The sequence below is a fragment of the Leptosomus discolor genome, chromosome 5, assembly GCF_034619465.1.
Source record: "Leptosomus discolor isolate bLepDis1 chromosome 5, bLepDis1.hap2, whole genome shotgun sequence".
Classification (NCBI taxonomy): domain Eukaryota; kingdom Metazoa; phylum Chordata; class Aves; order Leptosomiformes; family Leptosomidae; genus Leptosomus; species Leptosomus discolor.
In genome coordinates this window covers 50,290,985-50,315,665 of record NC_141395.1, presented here as the reverse complement: position 1 = coordinate 50,315,665, position 24,681 = coordinate 50,290,985, and the positions used below count along the sequence as shown (strand labels likewise).

At 38.4% G+C, this 24,681-nt stretch overlaps 1 protein-coding gene across 2 annotated transcripts in view; it reads right to left on the bottom strand.

Moving 5' to 3' along the window:
- Positions 1-6,650: 6,650 nt before the first annotated feature.
- The window catches only part of PKIA (cAMP-dependent protein kinase inhibitor alpha), a 41,449-nt gene continuing 23,418 nt past the window's right edge, over positions 6,651-24,681 (bottom strand). For both annotated transcript variants that reach the window (XM_086465514.1, XM_086465513.1), the window contains exons 2-3: positions 13,588-13,765; positions 6,651-8,715 (exon numbers count right to left, since the gene is read on the bottom strand). In XM_086465514.1, coding sequence (XP_086321640.1) covers positions 8,636-8,715; positions 13,588-13,738 — 231 coding nt within the window. In that variant the 5' untranslated portion in view covers positions 13,739-13,765 and the 3' untranslated portion in view covers positions 6,651-8,635. The remainder of the gene's footprint in view (positions 8,716-13,587; positions 13,766-24,681) is intronic.

Sequence of the window (24,681 nt, the reverse complement as noted above, 5' to 3'; positions counted from 1 at the left end):
CAGCCTTTATTTTGGCAAGTATTGCCTTTAGAAAGGCAAGTATTTTACATCATGGACTTTTCCAGGGCTTCTAACACCTGCTAACCTTTTTGAAATGTGGCAGCATTAACACTGAAAGAGAGCAGTAACAGAATATCATGGATTAAGAGGGGTACCCTAGAGAGCTATTTTGAACTGCAGACAGTATAAAGCTTCTGTCCCCTTAGCTGTATGTATATAAACATGCACTAATGTTGGTGGAGTGAAGAAGGTTCTTGCAGAGTTTGTCTGCTCTGTTTTAGGCATTTCACATCCTATCTTAGGACTCTTTTGTAAAAACATGTTGAAAAGTTGTATTTCTTTGAAGAAAAAAAATTAAAGCCTAGATGTGAGACTGTCAGCCACAAGATGCAATTTGGCAGGCGAGGTGGAAGAGGTGATAGGACTCTAATTGCTGCATGGTATTGTTAATCTTCAGGAAAGAAGCTTTCTGAGACTTTGGCACTTGTATAGCACAGTAACATGCATCTTTTACCAGCCTTTCCTGCTGTTGTGCCTGGGATTAGTGATGTAGTTTAGGAGCATGTTATGTCCTTTTGTATTTTCCATCACTAACCCTCTCTGTAAGGAGATGGCAGACAGTTTAAAAGATTACTAAAATGAAATGGCTTCTCATCCACCTTTCCATATGATCTTTTTCTGCACTAAAAAGCTGCTCTCTTGTGTTTCTTTTCTTTGAAACATCTTGGGCTACTTGCAGTAATAGCCACCCAATCCCTTCATTATTGGTCTCTCTAACATCTAGTTGCTTGGTCCTGGTCATGGGATTAGCACTCAGGAAAGCAAGATCTATCATGAGCACCCTGTAATGCTTTGGAATATCCCTTCTTGTTTTTCTGAATTTGCCTTGATGACATTTCTGGGAGGTTTTTTCAGGAATTCTAGTAAACACAAACTTCCCACAAATATCAGAAGTAATCTCTGCATTGGCTATGCTGACTTATTTTAATTTAAAGCCTATTTAATATAATCAGGTTCTTAATTTCCTGACAGTAAAAGTCATGAGGAAGGTATGCTGGTTTGACTGCACTGTTGGACTGGTGGATGCAGGCTGGGATTCTGCCAGCTGTCCACTTAGCAATCGGAGTTGGTATGAAGACAGGTGAATAGTGCATTTCTAACTTCAGTTCATCTACTGGAGTCAGTCATAAAGGCCTGCTTTAAAACCCTGGTTTTATTTCCAGATGTTATGGACATCTTATTGCAGGCTGTGGATGCAGACCCTGGGGAAGCTCTGAAAAATAGTAGGTGTGTTAAGAAATTAATGGTGAAAGCCAAGCCTGTAGTTCAGTCATGTAAGAGATGCATTTACAATACTTTGGTCTCTTGATTTCCAAAGAATTTCCTCAACACCTTAATAATCCTGGATCCACTGTGGTTGTTTGCACCTTTGTCTCTACAGGTTGGTTTAGTTTCTAAGCCTTCTATTTCAAATCCTACCCAGTGCCACCAGGAGGTGTCCGTGTGCTATATATTGGTTACTTCCGGGGTGCTTGCTTTTCCCCTTTTTTTTGTGGGGGAGCTCCATAACAATGCCTCAGTGGTAGCAGTTTCTATAGGATCATTATTATCATAGTGTTTGTGCTTGCACCTCCAAACAACATGAGGATGTTGTGTTTGTGTCTAGAGAAGGCCCTTAATTCTTTGCCTGGATGAGAAGAATTGCAGATGAAACAGACCTGTTAAGTTATCCATCATCCTTCCTTACAGCATGCCCTGCTCTCTGAAGTATACTGTATAATGTATTGAGTGTATCAGTCTGTTGCTAGGGAAATGATTACTATAATCAGCTGTTACACAGTCTACATTTTGACTGCATTGCAGGATCAAAGATGAAGCTGTGTAAATGAAGATCTCTTACTGAAATGCAGAAGTTATCCTGTTTGCACCTGCATATAACTTCCAGGGTTAGTAGAGAGATGAGTGTATATGACAAGCTAAATATCCCACAGTATTTTTCTGTTGCATATTCCCATTTGGTCTGTGATATTTAATTGGAAAATATCTGGTGTATTTTCAGTGTAAATATAGGCATAAAGTATGTACAGATCCATAGAACAGTACAAATGACTACAAGATATCCTGTTACACTACAACCTAAAGTAGTGCCATGTTTATTACCACACAGATCTTCAGAAGCATACGTTAGTGTGAAGAGTAAATCTGACTTCATTTGAACATCAGATAGGAAGAAATCAGTTGATAAAATATAATCAGCCCTGCCTGGTGGTATAATGTATGTTCAGATGTATTCCACAGGGTCTCTTGAAAATCCTGGTCCAACCAAATTAAAATGCAGTGTGTTGCACAGTCACAAGCACTGCCTGCAGATGCTGTATGTCAGGGAGGGTGATATGCAGGAGTGACGCTTTTCATGGTTCTACAGTCAGCTTGACTATTTCTGCTTTCTGTTGTGTCTTACAATCAACATGTGTTCATAAAGTGCATGCAGTCCTTTTTGAGGAGAAATCACTAGCCTGAAAAATTTCCAAATACAATGGTGTTTTGTATGGGTTCTGGCCAAACTTCTTCAAATGTTGAGGTTTATAAGTTTGCCAAATCTAATATAGTAGTCACATGTCACTGAGGAAATGGGTTTTAGGCTACCTGTGTAAAACTGAGCTTAATTGCCCCTGAGCCCTCCCTCCCCATATGTACCCATAGTCTTGGTCTTTTATATTCACCTGTGACTATCACACCATTCTACCAAAAACCTAGTGTGGCGTCTTCCAGGAGCAGTTACTGGATTCCCACCAGTGATGGCAGTCCCAGTCTGTTTGCATAGTTCCTGACCCCAATGACTTGTGTATGTCATTCTATTGATAATGAGAAATATTAAAGCAGCAGATAGATGCCATGAGTTTTTAACTTTTACAGTATGTGTTCTTGCATCAATGGCCAGCTGAACTGAAAAGAATGTGGACAATAAATCATTTTACAGGCAAGTGAGCCAACTGAACTAGTAGGAAACAGTTAAACTCCACTGTGAAAATGAATAATAAAACATTCCTACATCAAAGGTATGGCTAATGCATTGGCTAGACACTTGCCACTTCAGGTCTCAATTAATCACTGAACTCTGAAGACAAATACATGGGTTTGCTGATGTGCATATTGTGATACTGGATTTCTTTGTGCAGTCACACCCATGTTTTTTAGTGAAAAGACATAAAAATGTAAGCATGTAGTAATGAAATGGATCTTTCAGTATGCTATGTGGTATCTTATTTTCTCCTTTGCCTCCTTGGAAGCCACTGTTTACATGTTCATACTTAAAAGCTGCATTCTGTGTATCTGTTTGCAGTATCTATTTAATGAACACAATGAGATGTAATTTACATGCTAATGCAACAAACCAGAAACAGAATAGATCAACTTGTCTGAACACATGCATTATTTGGGCCACACTAGTGCTGATTGAATGACAGGTAGCTTTGTTCCCCTACTACTGGTTTGCAGAGCTGCTCAAGATTTGATCTCCCTACAAGTATCTCCCATCATCCCTCAGATATGTCACTTTCCTATGAATTACTGCTGAGTTACTCTTTGATTTCACTTCCCATCCTTTTGTATGTTAGAAGCCGATTATTTTTTTCAGGATCAAAAAGTATTTTTCTATGAAAGTGGATCTAAGCATTAACTATTAACTGTTGATACAGTGGGTTTATTTAACAAATGCTAAACACTGTTACCATCTGTCTTTGCTAGTGCAAGAAGGTAGTGTGGATTTCTTGCAAACACTTTTCTCAGGTATTTTGAGAGCACCCAAGAGGATCTGCCTTAGTCAAGCCTGTCATCTATTACACTACACTTCTACAAGGGTAAAGCATGAAGTCCTGCTGCTTTCAGAAGACAGGGATGCTTGTTAGCATGTGTGCTATATTTGTGTTTAGCTTTACTCTCTGCTTTTAAGATTTGTTTTAATTTGCACTGAGATGTATTAGTCACACACAACAATGAGAACTGATTCAGTACCATGTTATCCTATTTGTCCAGACCATTGTTTGACTGTTGTATTCTCCCAACAGACATTGGTATGTTACACAAAAGAATAGTGGAAATGTACCAACTGTCTGTATTGACTATCTCTGTCCTTATTCTCTTGTAGTCTGAGCCTAGAGAGAACAGTGAGCATGTTTCTGCTGCTACCTTGGTTTCTATCATTTTCCTAGCTGTTAAAGTTTCTGCTTTGCAGAGAGTATCCTGTATTCTAAGTTCTCTAAGAAATCTCTCCTCTCTTTCATTACAGTCTGGTGATTCTCATGGGTCAGGGTCACAGACTTATGCATGCTTCTGTTCCAGGGCACTGAAAACCTGAGGTTGGTTCTGAAGCCAAAATATCACCCAAGTTGAACAATTTATCTTTGTTTTAGCTAAGACCAGCACATCCTGCCTGTCCATCTTATGATGGAGAAAGCTATTTCCTGTATTGGGCTCCACCTGCCTTACTATTAAGAAAAGATATCCTCCTTGTATTGCTGGCCTGTCTTCTTGAACTCACATGTCCTTCCTGCCTCTATTGATTCTCTTGTGCTGAGAACTTTGAATCAGATTCCCCTTTGTGCATTGATCAAAAAGATGAACAGAAGCAACCTTTCCACTACAAGACTTCAGACGGTTAAACATATGGAAAATCCACTACAGTGTTCCATACCCATATACTTCTAGAGTATTACTTTACATGGGGGGAAGCACAGGACAGAAAAAAACCCCAAACCAAAAAGAAATGGCCAGGAAGAGAGGCAGAGCATTTTTACCTCAGCATTATTCCTGTTAAGCAAGCTGTGTCAAAGTTGAGGTTACATTACTGTGCCCAGTCTCAACAGCAGCTCTCATTCTTCCCTCTGCACAAAAATCACTGTTTCTGAAACCTAAAATATAAACTTTAGACACACCTGGAATTCCTCACTGTGTTTGTACTGTAGCAGTTCCAGCTCAATCACCTCAGTAGTTGCTTCCCTTGTGGGCACCAGATCATTTCATTATCCATTTGTAGGAAATCTAACTCCTCAGAACCCATCACTCACACCAGTATACACTTTTTCCCACTTTAAAATTGTGGGGAAAAAAACCTGGCAAGGGAAATAACAGGAATGCATAGCAGTATACTGTTTTTTAATATTTATTTAATTGTTATATGGAAGGTCCTGGTGAACTTTGGCTTAAAATGATAGTTTTAAGGAATGCAGGTATGTGCATGCTTGCTGCTGCCTTTGATTAGAAACTTTTTGAAGCATGTGGGCAACATTAATGGAAATGAGCACAAGAAATGCAGCTATTTCTGTCTAGTTCATTATTGTTTCAAGTGGATGAAAAATCTAAATCCTGCAAGTGCAATGCTTGTGAACATAGTCATAGACTTTATTATGAGAAACAAGAATGTGAGTACAGAGACTATTCTTTGAAGTGACAGGGTGAAGGAAGTACTGAAAATGTGCAACTAAAGAGCAAAAAAACCCCACCAAAGCAAAAGCTTTAAGGAGTGTTCTATTAAGCTGATAGTCTAGACCTAACTTTGTTGTGTCCCTGCCATGGCAGGGGGTTGGAACTAGATGATCTTTGAGGTCCCTTCCAACCAAAACCATTCTATGACTTTGTATAGCTTATGGAGCAATCTTTCTAAGATAATCTAGGCTTAGACAAACATTTAAATATTTTATCATGAGAATGATAATATATAAAGACAACCCTGGAACAGAAGCCAGAGTGGCAGGGTTACTGAAAAAGATAACAAGCAAAGGGAAAAATAACCCAGTCAAAGTTTGGTTCTGCCATCAGTGTCCCTGTTTTATGATGCAATTACACAGAAGTAAAGGTGTGACTATACTTCAACTAGTTCTTCCATAATTGCTTGGTTAGTAACAGTACTCAGGGTACAGTGCTGTGATTTGGCACAGGCTAACCATACATTCACATCACGTGGGGCCTGCTTATAGGTGATACAGCAATACCCCAAGTAAAGAGAGCAAGCAGAGTTCAAGTGATAAAGCAAGCACACTCATATGTTTTTGGGGAATAAGGAACATAACCAGATTTTTACTCTGCTAAAACTAACAATGCTATTTTCCATCACTAAGATGTGGTTCAAAAACCAGCAAAGGCATCTGTAATTGCTTTAAAACCAAAAGAAAACAAGAGGAGAAATAGAAGAAACAGGTACAAAAGAGAGGAAAGGCTGAAATGAATTTTATTTCACAACACAGAAGAATTAAGGAGGAAAGTATATTGAAATAAAGAGCACTGAAGGAAGATAAGGAAAACCAGCAGTTTAGTGTACTGTAATTAGTTATTCCTCTATTGCCTGTTTCCATGACATTTTATTGATGATGTTTCATGGATCATCAATAAAGTAACACTACAAAAAGCCCTAGAATCTTATTTCCTTCTGGTGGTGTGCTAGATTGACAGTAACTAGTCCATGACAAAAGGGCAACCAGATCAGCTTGAAGACTTGATGCAGGACAAAAAGGGTAAAAATAACTAAAACCAGATCAATAATAGTGTGTTAACTTTGAAAGGAACATCAAATGAAACAAATGAATAAATTAGTTTAAGGGTAACAGTATTTTCAAAGCAAATGGACTACTTCTGTTACCAAGAAGATAGGGCATTTGACAGCTAATAAGACAGCAAGGCATTCAGCTTACAAACAATAAAAGGTGAGTTAATATTACACTAATGAGCCACAAGCATACTGCTGGCTTGTTTTTTATTAACACTAATAAATGAGCTCATAATACTGATCAGAAGTGGTTTGTTTTTTTCTCCACACATATCACAAAAGAATTTTAGGTGACAAGTACTATGATATATATGGTAGGAACAAACAGCTGTGGCCACAAAGATGTTTTGTTAACTGATGATTAATATATTCAGGAAGCAATCACACTATTCATTAGTAAAAGTTTACAAACATTAAAAAGTGCATAACATCTTAAACCAACAACAACACAAAAATATATATTATATATACTATATATAAAGAAAGTGACATCACCTCCTGTTAATAAAAGAAAACAAATCTCCTGACTTTGTGATTGGTGCTTATGTGATTGCCACATTACTCACCTTAGTCACACAGAGGTGTGGCTGCCCCATTTTGCAGTGTTCAGCCTCATGTGTGGCCTGGTCTGTTGGGGTGGGATGAGGGGAAGGAAATAAATCTGCATAGCTACTGCAGAATAGGATATTAAATTTGTAGATTTTTTTTAAGTAATCCCTTAGATGCACAAGCTATCTCGGTAGTTCAGTGAAGGTCCAGTTGGGACTGTCATTTTGGAATAGCTGAAATGGGAAAAATCTAGTTGTTTGGGGTGCTAGATGCCAAGTCTCCCACTTCCCTTTCCACCTCTGATCCAAAAGGCTGCTGTAGCATCTTCTAGTGCTTGGCTGTGCCTGCTGCATCAGTAATAGGCTGCTGGCTGGGCAAACTCAACAGCCTGATCCACTCAGGCAAAGGCAAGGCGTACAATAAATAGTCCCCCCAGCTGGATCCAGCCCATGATCCACTGGTTGGACCAGCCTGCAACCTAAAACTCATCCCAGAACATGTAATTGGCAATAACTTAGGCCAGTTACTCTCCTGTGTGTAAACAAGGCCCATCTTTAACAATATGAACCAGGACAATCTCTAGCACCACGGAATTTATTTGAATTTTAACCCATATAAGGTTATAAATGTACTCTTAAAACTACAATAAAATATTTGGACTAACATATTAAAAAATATCTCAGAGAAAGATTAAGAAATTGGGAGTAAAATTAGAAAAATGGGGAAGAATAACATAAAAGATTCAATTTGAGTCTCTGTTATGCAACTAACTACAGGCAAGTGGCAAAACTGTACCAAGGACACAAAACACACTGAAGTATTCACATTAACGAATCGTTTTGAAGGCTCCTCTAGTAACAAATTAGGGTGTTGCCGAGTCATTTAGGTTTAGGCATAATCAATTTAGCAGTTGACTTTTAAATTAATCATGTGCACATCACCACATTATGCAAAAAACCAGCCCTTTCAAAACGCGTGGTAGAAAAATTCACAGTAACAGAAATATTCTTCATAAGCAGTTGAGAAGGGGCAGTGTGGAGCATCTAAGTCGTACAATACAAAAACCATTGTAAATAACAGAGCTGTAAAACAGACACAAAGTTCTAAAAACAGTGCTTTCTTTACAGTTCTTTTAATGGGTGAACACTTTGGCCAGGGAATTTTAAACTCTAAGGATCACACAAGCCTTCGCTTAAGATACGCAATTAGATCCTCTGACGTTTCAAAGGCCATTTGCTACAAGATTTACCTGTTCTACTTTTAAAAAGTGTTCCCATCAAGTAGTCATTATGGAGGGATCCATCTGATGACACTATCCCAAGAAATCAATACACGTTCAACCATTGCTAATGACAGAGGTAGAGAAAATTCTGTCTTCTGCCACAGCTTGTACCCCCATTTTTAGCATCATGTTGAGTGGGTTCCAGCAGTGAAGACACATGCACTTTCTTTTCCACCAGCTTGCGCATGGAAACAAATTTGTTCCAGCATGCTCTTGTAGTCTGAAAACATCCAGCAGCTGCCCCAGTCGGTCAAAGTCGGATGTCAGCTTTCTTGCTTTGCTGCCTCCCCTTGGGCCTCCCCGGTTTGCTCACTTGGATTTCGTTGTGCATCTCCTTCTCCTTCTACAACATACAAGAAAAGGATGAGTGATCCAACCTAAAACAAAGAGGTCTTGCTCCCAGAACCCCGACTGTTCATCCACTGGTCTCAAAAACAAAGTAAAAAGAAATTGAAGCGGAAATCTTGCATTAAATATGAAACCTTTTACTACTAAGATAGCCATGCTTTGCATCTCAAGAGGCACCTTCAAAAACAAATCCCTAGCTGCAATCACCACTATAATTTTAAGCACAGACCTAAACTATCTAGAAATGGAAGAATTTGACAAAAATAGTAGGGTATTTTAGACAATTTTTTCACTATGATATGACAATACAAGAGGAAAAGCCTCACTACGCAAAGTCCAAGCAGAGTTTACCCTAAAGAGATGCAACTTCAATAAAAGCAATAGTTTGTTAAAGCTCTGTATGTTCTGTGCATCCCTTTCCAGTACAATGCCCCACAGCGTGCCGTCCAGCTGCCTCACTGCAACCACAGAGTGGCCCGAGGAATAGAAAACATCGCACAGTGAGCAGACAAGTCAAAGCCTGACTAAAGAAGGCTGAGAGGTGCACTGACAATGGTCTGTTAGTACCCGTAGGCAAAGCATTGTGTTTCACCTAACAATTAAAGACCTAACAGATTCAGACATCTGGAAGCTAAATGCGAGTAAGACAGAAGTCCCTGAACACTGGACTAATTAGCTATAGGTACCTGATAAGGAATAATGTGAGGTAAGGAATAATGTTAAGACATAAGTTGTCTCTTCTATCTTGCAAGGATTCTGAGTAATTTGTATTGAACTAGCTTACACAGTAGTTAAGAGAAGAAAATTCCATGGACTACATTGTAAAGAGGTCTAAGTAGAGGTAGTAGCGCCTCTTAACTTTAATCTATAGTTGTTTAGAATAAAGGCAGGGTTCTCAATACAGATATTTATTGTTCCCCTATTTCAAATCACACTGTACATCTGCAGCTTTATTTCTGTTTATAGAAATAATCAGCATGAACACCTTCTCTTTTCTGTGTAGAAGAAATGGCACATGGCCACTGGAGATAAAAAAAAAGTTCTTTGCATGGCAAAGACTACTGCAAAAAGCTCAGACCTGATAGCTGTTTTGTGCAGGCACTGAGTATTTAGGTGGCAAAATGCCAGAGGGTATTGGTAATTGTCAGTTTCAACCTGATGAGGTGTATGGAAGATTGATTAACCTATTAGACGGTGAGGTTTGTTCTGTTCATTATGGGTTGAGTAAGAAATAAAAATTTGTTTTTGCAAGGCACTTGTCAGAAAACTCTTTTATTTCTCAGTTTTATCTCCCACAATACAAAGGATTCCATCAGGATAGATCTACATGCAATTATTTCCTATTGGACAGAAATTCCTTTTGCTCATGTTGTCCAAACAGTTTCTCAAAACCTCCTATATTTGTTCTGATACTGTAAAAGTCATATTGAGTGGGATCTGACTTTTTTAGACCTTTTTTGCCTGCTCTGTACTCCATTTGTTCTGACTACTAGGAAGTCTTTAATATCCCTCATACTATCCGGGCAAGTCAGGCTTTCCTGAAACAATTCTTATTTTTAAAACAAATAAACAAAATTGAAGAGAGAAAAAACCTTGCAAAGAAAAATCATCCTGGACACGAAACCCAACCATTTCACTACCTCAATGTAACACACAGCACACAAAGATTCAAAGAAAGATCACTGAGGTTCTGATATACCACTTAAAAGATTTTCTTAGCTTGCTGAAAAAACTCACTAGTCTAAATCCATTTAATCTATAATACACGGTCTTGGTACTACAGACTTAGTCTTTCTGCTGGCAGAGCTCTCCTACCGAAGGCCTTAAAACACGTTTACAGAAATCATTTTGCTTCTAAGTTCTGAGAATCCCAAAATTGCCTGAGAGCACTCTTGAACCATTCTTCCTTCAAAACACAATAGCTATAAGCTCTCAAGAGTTGTGATTTTTACACAGCATTTTGAAACGAACAGGCAGTGTTAAAAAACCCCCAAACCAAATAATATGATTCTGTAAGCCATAACACAGTTGTGTGAGTTGGTAAGCTAGCAACAGTTACTAGTTCTGCTAATGTGCAGCTTTTACCTCTTTTTTTCTTTCTGTAACATTACTGACTCTTCTGTGTCTCTCAGTGTTCCCAGTGCTTACACCTAAAACATTTCTACCATCACTAAAATCACTTTTAATCACAAATCTCTATAATCAGTCCTTCATTCCAGTTCTGTACAATTTCAACACCTCTACTATCCCCAGTTCTTTGTAGATGTTTGGACCATTACAGTGTTTACAAGGAGGTCTCCTTTGCGCTTTGCACTGAATCTGCACTGTTGCACATCTGCAGACACCTAGAAAATCAGCAGTGTGTTTTGGAGATTACACTTGCAGAGACTGGTCCTCATTCTTCATTGTATTTTTTCCTTACTGTTTTATTCAGCTACAGTCATCCATAAGATGATCCGAATATAAAGTTTTGGATTTGTGTTAGTTAGTTTGAGAGAGTTGAGTAGGTGAGATACCTGCTGATTTTCCTACTAAAATCTCCCTTCTGCCTTCTGTCTTAAGATTTCTGTTGCAGTTTTCTACTTATCAGATGTAAATGGTGTTGCTTTTACTAAATTTAAATAAAACACATTGCCACAAAGTACTGGGAACCTATATTTTGAAGTTTGGTAAATACATCCATTCCATAGATACTAGCAGTTTGTCAGCTTATTACGGACAAAGAACTCTGGAGCAGTTGTTTCAAAGGGAGGTTATTAGACAGTAATTATATGCATTATACATAATTATGCAGTAAACTCTTGATTATCTGTGCTTGGCTGGTCGGTGAGGGGATTAACCAGCACTCACTTCAGGCATCAGATAGTGCATGATGGAAAACACGTGTGGGCTTTGCAAGAAAATACATATAGCTATAATAAGAATAAAAGAAAAAGAATAATCGAAACTTGATGTCTATATTTGTATAACCAGGTAGTACTTGGCATACATTGTTTGACATGCACCTTGAGCGAAATAAGATAACCTCCAAACATGTGTTTTCCTCTTAATCCGGTCAGATATGATGCATGTATGCATCCTGCAAGCACTAGTATATTCTGAACTGGAATTTGGGATGCAAAATACTTTTTAGCCTCTCTTTGGTTTGGAAAGACGTAATGGGATAATACACTAATACGAATGATAATACAGTGCATTTTCCAATATTTGTGGTTTGGAGGCTTTTATCTAGCACCTAGGCATACTAATAATATAAAATTTAAATATATTTTCATTGTATCCAATTCAAACTTCATAACCTCCTGAAGAAGTATGCAGGCATTTTTGTGTATCTACTACCTAAGGTAGTTTTATGAGCAACTCTGTACACTTTTCTGCAATGATTAAGTTACCCAAGCCGCAAAAACCCTAAACAGACTCTGAATTATGTATTAAAAATTAGGCTAACAGTTATTTAAACCATTCTTATCGCTACAGAGCTAACTGCATGCACAAAATACACACCAACATATATTACAGGCACAAAGTCACATTCTTTTTATAGCTGATAGAAGAACACAGTTCTGGCTTACAACCACTCCAACAGCTTAACTTAAAAATAGGGATTGTTTATGTCTTCTAAATGGACAAGATCAAAGACCATTTTGATAAGTGTAAATTTAAGACTGAAGAAAATTAAAGCAAGAAGGAAGGTTGGCATTATGCATTTCAAATGCCACCTACTTTATATTTTTCCAACGTTTTACATGTATCCCCACATTAGAATAAATAGACACACCTACATACATATGAACAAAGCTTTTATTTTTAAATAGAAAAAAAATTAAAGGCCCTGCCCAGATAGAATCACATGCATCTAGAAGCTATAGGCCCCAAACTGGCAACTGTAGAAGAAATTACTTAGGATATACATTAGTCTGAAAGCCAAAAAAATAATCCCTGCGCTCCAAAGAGCACTACAACCACCCAGACATCACGCTGCCCACATCTGATGGTCCAGCAAGGAGACATCCTCACAGAACTCTTGCCCTTGTCTCCAAGAAAAATACACATGCAAACAGGGCAGGTGCTTATCAACAGTTTGGTCTTTGCTGTCTTTGCTGTCTTCTGCTATTATTAAAATAAGCATAAGACCTCTTATCTAAGATCTGAAAAGAGCTTTCAAATATCTGTAAGATCCACTCATTAGCCCCCACCCACATAACATGAAAATAATGACACAGATGTATTAGTATTTTTATTTAACGTAAGCCCTTCAGCATATGCTGTCCCTCCCTTCTCTCAACTGAAGATGAACAACTAGCTAAAGATTTTGGTAATATTGGAAGTGAAGTAACATGTAGGATTGCATTAGTGCTCATCACCTTAAAAGAGGACAAAATATCAGCAGAAACGGGAAAAAGAATTTACCCAGAAACAAAGATCCAAGTAAAACAAACAATGCATTGCTGTTGCCCTGTCCTCTGGCAGCTGAAAGCAAAATCTCCTCAATAACCTTTCAAGCAGACACATGGCTACTCCTGCAGGCTTCACACCAGAGAGTTTCCATTAAAGGGTATTATGAAGAGTTGAGTCTTAATAGACTTCTTTATTTTCTTCCTTATACTCAATTTTCTATAAAATTTATCCTGATACGAACCCTGACACTAGGCACTCCCTGCAGAGCGATTTTTCTCTTTTCAGTAGTGTGTTGTACTTGCAAATAACCACCCTTTCCATTTCTGATGTCTGCGCTTCTTATTGCGGGCAACCCCTGCTGATCAGAAAAAAATGTTTTTGTTGCTGAGGGACAAGGGAATAACGTGCACATAAACCATGTTTTGGGTTAGTTTTAAATAAATATAATAAAAGACCAAAATGTACTCACCTGCTTTGTTTATATCAAGCTCTGATAACTTTAAGGCTAGTTCACTAGAGTTCCCACCCGGAGAGGACACAAGTATGTCATGTAACGCATTTCTTCTACCTGTTCTTCCTGAAGCAATAAAGTCTGCATATGTAGATTCCACATCAGTCATTGCTAACAAATATCCACATAGCAGTACCTGGATGGGAGAGAAGAAAAGCCAAACAACACTCAGACCAAAAGAAAAACAGATGACGTTATGGAATGGGAATAGAAGAACTAGAGGGTTCTCGTTGTGGAGTAGATTGGCTAAGCAGTGAGCAGCAAAAGAAGATGCCTCAAAATTTGGAGAAATTAGAGAAGAAACAGTGTAGAAAGCAAAAAAGGTGTGTGGATTTTATGCAATCTGTACTCAACAGTATTTTAAACAACTTCATTTTTCATACTTCATAAAGCGCTAGTGAGTACTTTATAAAAGCAATGACCTCAGCAACATAATTTCTTTATAGAGCTGTCTCTGCTTTTAATATTAGCTGGAAAGTAGGAGGTAGGTAGGGGGTGGAACAAAGTTCTTTTCTGCACAAAAAGCAGAGCGTAAGGAGTAAGAAAGTACAAATCGATAATGCTTTTACATGCAGAACACTGTGCTCATGCACAGGCACAGCTGTGTTCTATGTATTTTCCTTTCTGTTAGTATGATTAGTTTTGGCATTGTATTATAGACCGCTTCAGACTCTACTCATTTATTTTGGTGTGGTTGTTGCACCAAAGCAAATGCATTACCATAAAGTCACTGAAACAAGTGGAGACGTGCTAACAGAGCAAGCAGGATAGCTCAACTAGAACGCAGAGGTTAGAAAGCAGTGTGCGCTGTAAGCTAAATCTAAACTCGGAACTTCTTTTCATTAGAAAATAATTGTTACTCATGTTATGTGATGATGTGCATTAATGTAAGATCTGCCAAAGATTCAAGGAAACTCCTATTCAACCTCACTAAGAGACAGGCTTGCATCCCTCCTGGAGTATCTGCTGTAGGTCTAACCTGTTAGGATTTTTTTTTCCTTTTTCTTAATTTATAGACTTGTAACCAGAGACAGAGGAGGTGTGGGGAGGAGGTGCTTTCTCTTGCTGATCACACTGCTATTACTGCAGTTCCATTTGTACTCATCTAAGGTTTCCTTCAAAAAGCTAGGCAACCAAGCTTCAAGTGCAGCTTCCCTCACATTTTAAGTCTGGGTGTAGTAGGGGAATCAGGGAAGCTTTCTGCTAAAGCAGGATTCCAAAGAAAAGAAGCACTAAGGAACTACCACACAAAACCAACACCCCCAGAGTTGTATGCTTCCTTCATTTCTACACAGTTATTTCTGTGGGTTAGCATACTGCAGAGAGAGGACATGGCCATAAGGGCAACAGTACACAGTTGCATACAGAGAGAAACTTTTATTACTAAAAGTGGCTGAAACTTCACCTTTGCACAGAGCGTATGAATGTTTTTAATCAATGCCTGCTGCAGTTGCTGGACACTGAAGAAGCCCCTGAAGTCATCACAAACACTATCAGCAGCAAAAGATTCAGCTTTCTCTCTTTAAATAGAAAGAATCCTCATTTTTTATAAGTGCTTTTTATTTTAAAAATAGATACATAAAAGACAACAGCCAACCCTTCCCCACCCTCAACTCAGATTTCAGAGAAGAATATTCTTTTGCTACTTTGGAAGCTGTGTATCAGCACATCAGGAACAGAATAAGCAGACAAGACTATGACTGAGCTGGAACAAGCTATAGGGCTGTATGGGTGGCAAAATGAGCAATGTTGTACTCGATGAGCAATTCCCTGGACTCTACAAACTGCGCTCCACAGAATACTCTTCTGTAAGACTGTATTATTCTTGAAACATTCCATAAAACATGGGGAGCACCATGGGAAATCTTAAGCTTATCTAATTTTAGCTGTGAAACAGGCTATAAAGCCATAGGAAAACGTGCTTGTGGAGAAATTGATTTTAAATGTTCTTTTTCTATAGGCTCAATATGGCATTACTAACAACATTCTGATCAAAAAAAAAAGAATGTTACCAAACATACATTTATTAACAGTTCCAAGTTTTCCTGTCTGCGTCGTTTCCTAAATATCAAACACCACTCTGTTGTGTATTGGCATTATCCTGAGACATTACTGCATAAATACAGAACTCCACTGACATCACCCGAGCTCTCCCCTTCCAATGAATGGCTCCGTGCCCAGCAGCCTGTACTTATTCCCTGAACCAGTCATTAAGGAATTACCGTTCACTCCAAAAAACCTTTTTTTTTTTTTCCCCACTTCAGTTCCTGTGGAAGGAGTGGAATTCACTAATAATTCTGTGAAACATAATTTGAATTTCCTAACTAACATATTTCTGCATTAAAGATTGTGGTCATAGTCCCTCTAGTTCTACTAATTTTTCTTTTTTTTTTTTTATTAAGTTGCAAAACCAGTACTTGGCTACATGGTATTAAACTGAAACACGAAGGCTGCATACCTCACTGCTTCTGCCAACTGAACCAGGAAACTAAAGAAAACAGTTCTGCAAGCGTGAGGACCAATGAAACCTGCTGTCACAGGACTGGATTCCTTGGTAACTGCTAAGATACTATCCCATCTGAAGTCTCCCCCAGCTGTGCTTTGTCTTCCTCCCCCATGTAGTCACTTTGCCTGATAATGGGTTAGAGTTTGCAATACAGCCCTGGGGATTCTCATATGGCATCTTTCCTCAGCTGCTTAGCTTCATAAAACTTCTAGAAATGGGGGTGTCTTAGACTTCTGTCTCTTTCCCCTCCCAACAAGGAAATTGTGCTGAAAATCATTTGAAAGCACTTAAAGAATTACAGAGGATGAGGAAGGTAGATAGGCATAGTTGCTACCTTCAATTTTAGCCAGTGTAATAAGACATCTCTGTATTATTCATAAATATTCTGGATAATATATACTGCTACGCCTGCAAAAGGCCTACTTCTATATCCCATGCAAATGAAGAAGTTTTACGGGTAAGCATCATAAGGAGGAGAATTAGTATCCAGAGAATGCAGGAGGAAAAAAGAAGGATGACAAGAACAGTGTAATTTAATAGTTACAGAAAGAAGCAGTATTTGTGTTTTCAGAAAGTTCCCAGAATACTCCTTGATCTCCACGATCCAGTTTGAGTTAAATTTTCCAGTTCTATGCTATGCATAACACACATTATCCCCCAAGTTTCTGAAGGTCACTGTCAAATTTCTACAACTGTTTTCCTCCTTCTACATACTTCAGTTTTATTGAAAGAGCTCTTAAAAATCCTAAAAAGCTAGTGACAGCTTCACAAACGAAATTCCAATTTGACTGCATTCTGTAATCATTCAGTGAAACCAAGTGTTACACAGGGCCATTGTTCTCAAGAGTCTGGAAGTGAAAGTACAGAAATTATGTGGCATACCAGCATGGATTAAAAAAAATCAGTGTCTATACAGCTTATGGGCCAGAAGTACCTGGGGTTGTTGAATTTAGCCTGTTTAAGAGACTAGCTACCTAAGAGAAGCCCAAATGTGTTTAAAGTACCTTCACTAATTAGTATTTATTATGCAAGGAAGACAAAATAAGAACGGGCACTTGACACATGGCTTGTCTATAGGATTTGGCATATGTTGGTGGCTAGCACAGGAGAGCTGCCATTTTCATGGCAAACCTGCAGTGTAAGACTAAGAGGTACGATTCTTCAACGTTTACTCCCCCTCTTTCTCCATATATGCTTAATGATGGCATTGAATAAGGGATTTTCAAATGAAACTCTCCCAGGCTTTGGCTGCTAAACGTTGTATCACGATCAGCACGTTATTTACATATAATTATCTATATTCAGCTTTAGAAGGGAACAAAAAAAAGAAGAGAGAACTTGTCATTTAATAACATGTCTGTTTTAGAGAAGGTGTATAATTACGCTTTTAAAATAAATTTTAGTTCCAAATCTAGCCTTAGCTTAGAGACAGGGCTCTTTCCAGTGAGGAGATAGCTCTATTCCACAGCAACCTGTACATAGATACCCTAGGTTCTCATGCCTGGTCTGCTATGTTGCAAGCAGAAACAGAGGAACAATTTAGCAAAAGTATACTTCTTCCACAAGAGATTGTATCTGTTGTGCTATACAATAGTATTGCTTTTGCACAGATACAGATGAGCAAGAAAATACCATTAACTCTTGAAAGCCAGTTATGGGAAATAAATGTCCGTGACAGCTAGTGAGCTGGACAGCATTTTAATCTGCATTTTGAAAATCCCTTACGTAGCTTTGTCTGTCTGACGTTTATGAAGTGACCACATCTATAAAATGATAATGTAGAACAGGTCATTTACCTTTTTGACAGGTAACATTTTTACTGTGAACATAGTACATGTAGTAGTCCTAGTACTAATAAGATCTTAATGGAAATTAGTGGGCAATTCAACTGGGTAAACAATGAAACAGAATAAAAAAAATGACCGCTTGAGTGTATTTTTTACCAGAAAAAAAAATTAAGAAGTTGTTTTAAATCTGCATAAAAAAAGCACTGTGAAGTTGGATATCCTTCACCTCATAAGCTATACGAAGAGATCATTCAATAAGACAGTTAATAGGTTCTCCTTCCGTGTTACTTAAGTTATATTTTACCTAGACATCTACAGAACTAAAAGCCAGATAGTTAAATTCTTGCTATGTCCTTGCTCAGGCAAATTTCATTATGTCCACGCCCATAAGGATTTGGTCTCTCATCTACCACAATTTCAGTTCAAAAATTCAGTTTTGTCTTTCACTATTCTGTAAAAATGGGCAGTGAAATAACAACAGCAGATTAAAAAAAAAAAAAATTTCAAACAAAACAAATGAAGCAATACTACAGAGACTTCGGTTCTTTGCAAAGATACAGCAAGATAAGCAAGAAAGATAAAGATACAGTTGTCATTCCCACAGACAACTACTGAGGTTATTGGAGGTATTTATAAATAACAATAAGAGTTTTGATATTTTGAAATTAGCATCCTACGCAGGAAACAAATCACAACATATAAGTATCCACATAAGGACTCTATGTTAGGGACTGGAAGAGGGTGAGCCATCATCTACCATCATTAGTCACTGCTCAACCTAAAGAGAATACTGAATGGCAAACAAAACGTGTTTGAGAAGAGAAGTCTATTGCTGTGTGGCTTTTTTACTTGCAGGTGGTGAATAGACCTGTTGGCTTCTGAAGGGAAGGACGGAGTTAAAGCATCACTTTTCAGGATGCTCTGATACTCTCCATGAACAATAAATCACTTGCTATAGCTCCTTGTAACCATCAGGATGGAAAAGGGCCTCAAACAAGGTGGGAGCTGTCAAGCTCCTCATGTGACACGCATCTGGCAGCCCTGCTGAGTGCTCCCACCTCCATCTGAGCTGTGGGCAGGTTGATGTTGTAAGGCTCTGGGAGGATGAGGCCAGGTATGCAGCACCACAGTTTATAATGGTGTGGTGCTCTGAACCAAGGAGCAGGGTTAACACCATACTGAACAAACACAATGTTTGGTTCGAAAGGAATGGTTTCAGCCTTTGGAGAAAGCCTGTGCACTGGGGCCTCTATATGGCGATCCAGCAGCACGGCTTTTGGAATAGAGAGACAACAGGAGAGGCGAGCCCACAGAAGAGTATGAAGACACAAAATACACCCCCTTAACAAGAAAGTGGAGCTCTTCCTCAGCCACTGGATTACTGGAAAAGACAGGTCTATTGAGGATCCTAATAGACTTGCAGCTTGGAAATGCTTAGTGCAAAAAAGAAAAGACTTTGCAGAAGCGTAGAGTAGATGTCTGCTTACCATCAGGATGTTTAGTAAGAGGGGAGGGGGAAAGTCATGTGGGCTTTGCTCATGAAGCATCTCTGTATCTTCCTAACCTTGCCTCTAATTCAGGATTCATGCTATAAGCAAGTTTGTTCTCTCAAACACTTCCATTAAGTGGCCAGCCTGCACAGCCAATGCTTCAAAGCTATTGATCAACACAATCGTCCCTAAAAAACATAGCTGAGTGTGACACCTATTCTTTAGAGAACTTGCTATAAGCACTGTAGTGACTATTTTTGTGACAGCCATGTATCCTCTAGTTACCGCTACATAAAACAGCGTGTATATGGCTTTATGGGGGAAAACCAGAACACTGAACAGTCACGATCAGCAGTCTGCAAACATTTTGGGCCAAACTGCAGTGAACCACTGCAATCCTTATAGACAACTTTCTGCTGAGAAAAATTATAGGTTTAGTCAACTTTTAATTGAAGGTCTGATAGCAAAATAGTTCTGTGAATACCTGCAGACCAGTATGAGCCTTCTAAACAATCAGCAGTACAAAGGCAATAATGTGGAAGCCACTCAGATAAAGGGTTTTCTATCAAACATATTTCCAATTTTTGGCAGAAGCTTAACACTATGGAAGGGGCTAAGAATGAGATTCACTAGACTGATTTTAAATACCTGTATACACATACGTAGGTAGGTACCTATATGAGGTGATTCATCTGATCCATATTAAGCATTTGTTTTAGAATGAATGCAACAAGCATTTTCAATGTGCTTATTGCTTCCTACTGAATAGAAAAAAAAAAGTCTAGTAGAGATCTTTATTATACATGCATTAAGTTAGGTGACATTAATCCAACTCTAGATGACCTAAAAGGATTGCAGTCCACTGAATTTTTAAATTCACCATATATAAAAATGTTTATCCACATAAGACCTATTCCCCTCAGCATCCTTTTTTCCCCTGCAGATATACAGCTTGCTAGATATTACTGTACAACTACTACTGCTTTTGAGGTCAAAGCAAAAAAAAGATTTCATTCTCATTAAAAAAAAAAAAGTCAAACAAGAAGTGGCACACAGTATGTAGTACATTGCTGTATACTTTTCCAGTTAAATGGGAATCAGCTGTGTTTTTTAAGAAATAGCTCCATGGTGCAAGACAACCTCCATTCATTTATAAGGGGTGAAATACTCAACTGAACTATAGATTTGAATGGCTAAACATCCTTAAGGAATTTATCATAGTTGATGCAACGTCTAACAGTGAATGAAGAAACTAACATGAAGATTCATACTCTTTAGCTAGTTACAAGCCAAGAAATGTAGACAATCTCTTCTATATTAATATGTGCCAAATCTGATAAAATACGTAGTTTTGTTATGCTAGTGTAAGTACCAATGCGAACCTTCCTCTTCATTGTTTTAAAATGTCATTAAAGGTAATGGTTAGTAAGAAGGTATTAGCTAGCACTGCCAAGACATATCTATGCGTGTGCTGGGTTGGAGGAGAGTGATACAATTAAAAAAACACAATATGGGTGTCAAGAATCAGATTTCAGGTGGGGGGGTTATCATCTAAACGAGTACTCTGTCTGGAGGACAAGACCAGGAATGAAAATAAAGCAGATGGAGATGGGGAGGAAGCAGCAGTTGCCTTTGAGAACTGAGAGTTGGGTTAGAGAAACCAGTTAAGGCTGTACAACCAGAAAGACAGCTTCGATTGTGGTGGACCCCTCCAGCTGCTCTACCAAGAGGTACCTGGTGGGCTAAGTTGACTCAAGGACTTCACACAGGGCCTTCAATCTGAATGAGGGGTTTGGCTCACTGAAAAGACATTTTCCTGGGAGGCGGGGCGAAGCCTCAGACATCTTACAATGGAAAGATAACCTGTGCTTAACAATATTTTATACTAATTCTTTGTATTTACTCATCACTAAAAAGACTGCTTTTAACATTGTGGAGCCTATTCACTAAGAAAACAGATATCACTTTCCTCCACCTGGAGGTTTCCATCTTAAGCATTTCAATTTTCTGTCCTTGGAACACAGTGTGTTTTCACCGCTTACTGCTGAACCAAGATCTAACACAATTATGGTGCATACTTTGTGTCCAGGCAATACTCATTATTACAACACCCATTTTCCTCTGAAGTTGCAATGCATGAGGTTGTCTTAGAAGACCTTCTTTCTTCTTGTCTCACTGCAAGAGATCTGGCTTAATAGCATTACCCTTCCTATTACACTGCTCCCATTCCCAAGTTAATGATTTGCATTTTGTGATGTTCTGCATTCTGACAATTTGATTCCCTTTGAAATGTGTAGGTAACAAACGCATTTCAAAGGGAAAGCATGCAGTTAGAACAGCAAAAAGAAAATATCTAGATAATAGTATCATGACAGCATTTAAAACTTAGGCTGTACATTGTACTGTGTGGACAGGAGGATGCACCAGCATTTTCACAAGGTTTCTTGCAGACCTATTTGCTAGGCTTCTTCAACATTTCAGTACAATGTGTAGTCTAGGTATCTAAATGCTCCACAGTTTAGCTATTCTTAAAGTCTTCCTTAGTATTTAAAAAAAAAAATCTGTCCCACTCCAAGACCCTTTTCTCAAAATTTTAAGGCATTGTAAACTACTAAAGAGATGCAACATTTGTATTACGAGTCTTTTCAGCAGTTCCTGGTGGAATAGCTCAGCTGTCTGCATGTGACTATCTTTTAAAATCAGGCAGTCGTGACTCATCATGAAAGTATGTGTTGCAGCATCCAGAACAGAAGAGCTTGAGCTTATTACTGTTTCTTGGGCAGTGGCAAAAACAGTACTGGAAGGAAGGGAGTTGCCTTTTTGGATAGTAAGATCAATGAAATGTGTTACCAAATATTAAATATTGGTTCCTACATCTGCTTTTAATAAAATCAGTTACCTCTTGCAAAACCAAAGCTGCTATAGTATAATATGTTTCTGTTAAGATCTTACATTCCACATGCAAGCTTGGAGCTTGCAAAGAATACACCCAATGGCACCATACTTTTCAGTATTTGCAAAGATCAATACCACTGGGCCAGCCTGGAGACATGAACATGAGACAAGTAGCTTTTTAATAATGTGAGTATTTGAACCACTTTGTGCCACAATACATTACTCAGTATTTCATTCATGGTATATTTGGTCAAGTTCTTGGCTCATCAATGATAAATGAAGTTTTCCATGCAATTTTTTTCCTGTTGCAGGCATTTAACATCTACTTTACATTTGAATTAAGTTTTCCCAGCCACCAGACATTCTGCCTTTCTTTTGATTACTATCTAGAAGCTACAAAAGAAGCACAATTCAGCTGACAGTATTCAGTTTTTGTCACTTAAAAGCAATTCAATTTATTATACTTCACACTCCAAATTCACGTTTTATATCGCATATCGTTTCACTTTGGTTTCTCTTAGTCTCAGCCTTACATTTTTTCGAGGTTTCCATCGTTTTCACATTCTGTTCCCATGTGTACACTGACTACTTTAGAGTCTAAGGACTGCCTGGCTCTGTTGCTATGCAACAGCATAGCCTACTTAGGGCTTCCTGAAATGTCTCAAATGTGCTTTTTTTAGACTTGTTTCCAGCAGGAATACATTACTGTTTCTTTATAATGGACCACTGATATTATTACCACAGTATTAGACAGTGGTCACCCAGAAAGTTTTGGTAGCTACCGAAGATGACAGAAAACAACGTTACTGCTTGCAAAATTCAGGACATATCTCCAGCATTGGCACAGGGAGGTAAATATCTCAAATAGTGCTGTATGTTTGCCAGATGTTCTCCAGATATATAAGCGGCATGTATTTATCAGGAAAAAAAAAAATCTTAATTGTTTTTTGTCTCCCTCTATTTTGTTCAAGGGGAAAAAAGTTCTCTATTTGATGTAGAATATGCCACCAGTCAGGAAAAAATAAACCCTCTTTATATGAAGGCTATTATAAATTTAATCAGCTCAATGGAAGGAACATATATGCAATTATTCCATGTTGCAATTCTTTATAAATAAGTTGGTTTTAGAACTCTTTAGGACAAGGTTCCACATTTTAAAAAGCACATTACAGAAGGCAGGCTGCATTTGCTCTTTGAAGTACCTTCAAGCAGCCCTTGAGAAACTGCCCTGTGAAACATTCAATCTTTCCAGCCTCAGACTGCATTTTTCTTGTTATAACCTGCTAGTGCTACTGCTGCAAGGGTGGACCAATGTGTTTTGTTTTCTTATTGCTGGCTTATTTGGGAATCTTAATTCATTTCTGTTAACAATATGTAGAGCAATGTAAACACAGGGCTCTGTGAAGCATCAATCAACTCTAGAGGGCCAAATGCCTTACTATGCACCAGGCGGAGGCATCAAAGGAAGGAGGTCTAATGGTACAAAAGAGGTTTTAATGAAAGGGAACATTTCACCCCATATTCTTTTCTTTTGCTTGTCCACCTTAGTATGCTCAGCAGCATTTGTGTCTCTGGAGAGCTGTGTGTCAGTCCAAAATTGAGGTAGAGAGAAGTAGGACCCACAGAAAACAGGAACAAGGTTTAAATTAAGGCCCTTGCAGAGGCAAGTCCACCTGCAGTCTTTTAAAGGAAGAGAGGGGAGAGAGCAGCAATTTCCTATTATTTGCAAGATCCTGAGTCTTAAAGATGGCATTTTCTTAAACAGAGTAGACTGTGGGAGGCATAGGAACGGGCTTCTCAAATACAAATGCATGTGGTGGTATAAAGAGGTAATTTTCCATATCCATATGTGTAGTAGCCAAGCTATCCAAGAATATGATTCAGCAAGGTTCAGTGAGTGTGACTCTCCCAGAGTGATGCATTGCAAGCCTCCAGTCTCACGTAAAAAGTAAAGCTCAGACTCAAGTGGGTATCAATACTGGTTTGAAAGAAAAGAGCAGCAACATTTGGAAGGATCTCCTTTATGGTAAGCAAACAGTCTGAAACCTGAAAATGATGCATCATCAGCTGGACGAAAGAAAAACATTAATAAGGATTAATCTTTTATAATGGGGAAACCCTTTAGTAAGTTCAGTTTGCATTTTATACTTTGAAGTATTTATGGGCATTTAAAAGACAGGTCAAATAATTTCTAACATAAAAAGACAAAAAGAAAGCCCTCACATTTGCCATGATAAGTTTGAAGGTGGGAACCTTATTGACCTCTTTTGCATGTCTACGTTTAAAAAGATAACCTAATTAAGCAAAGAGGGGAAAAAGGCAAAACAATCAACAGCTCTTCTTCCTGATTAATCCTTTGTGACCTAGGATCACT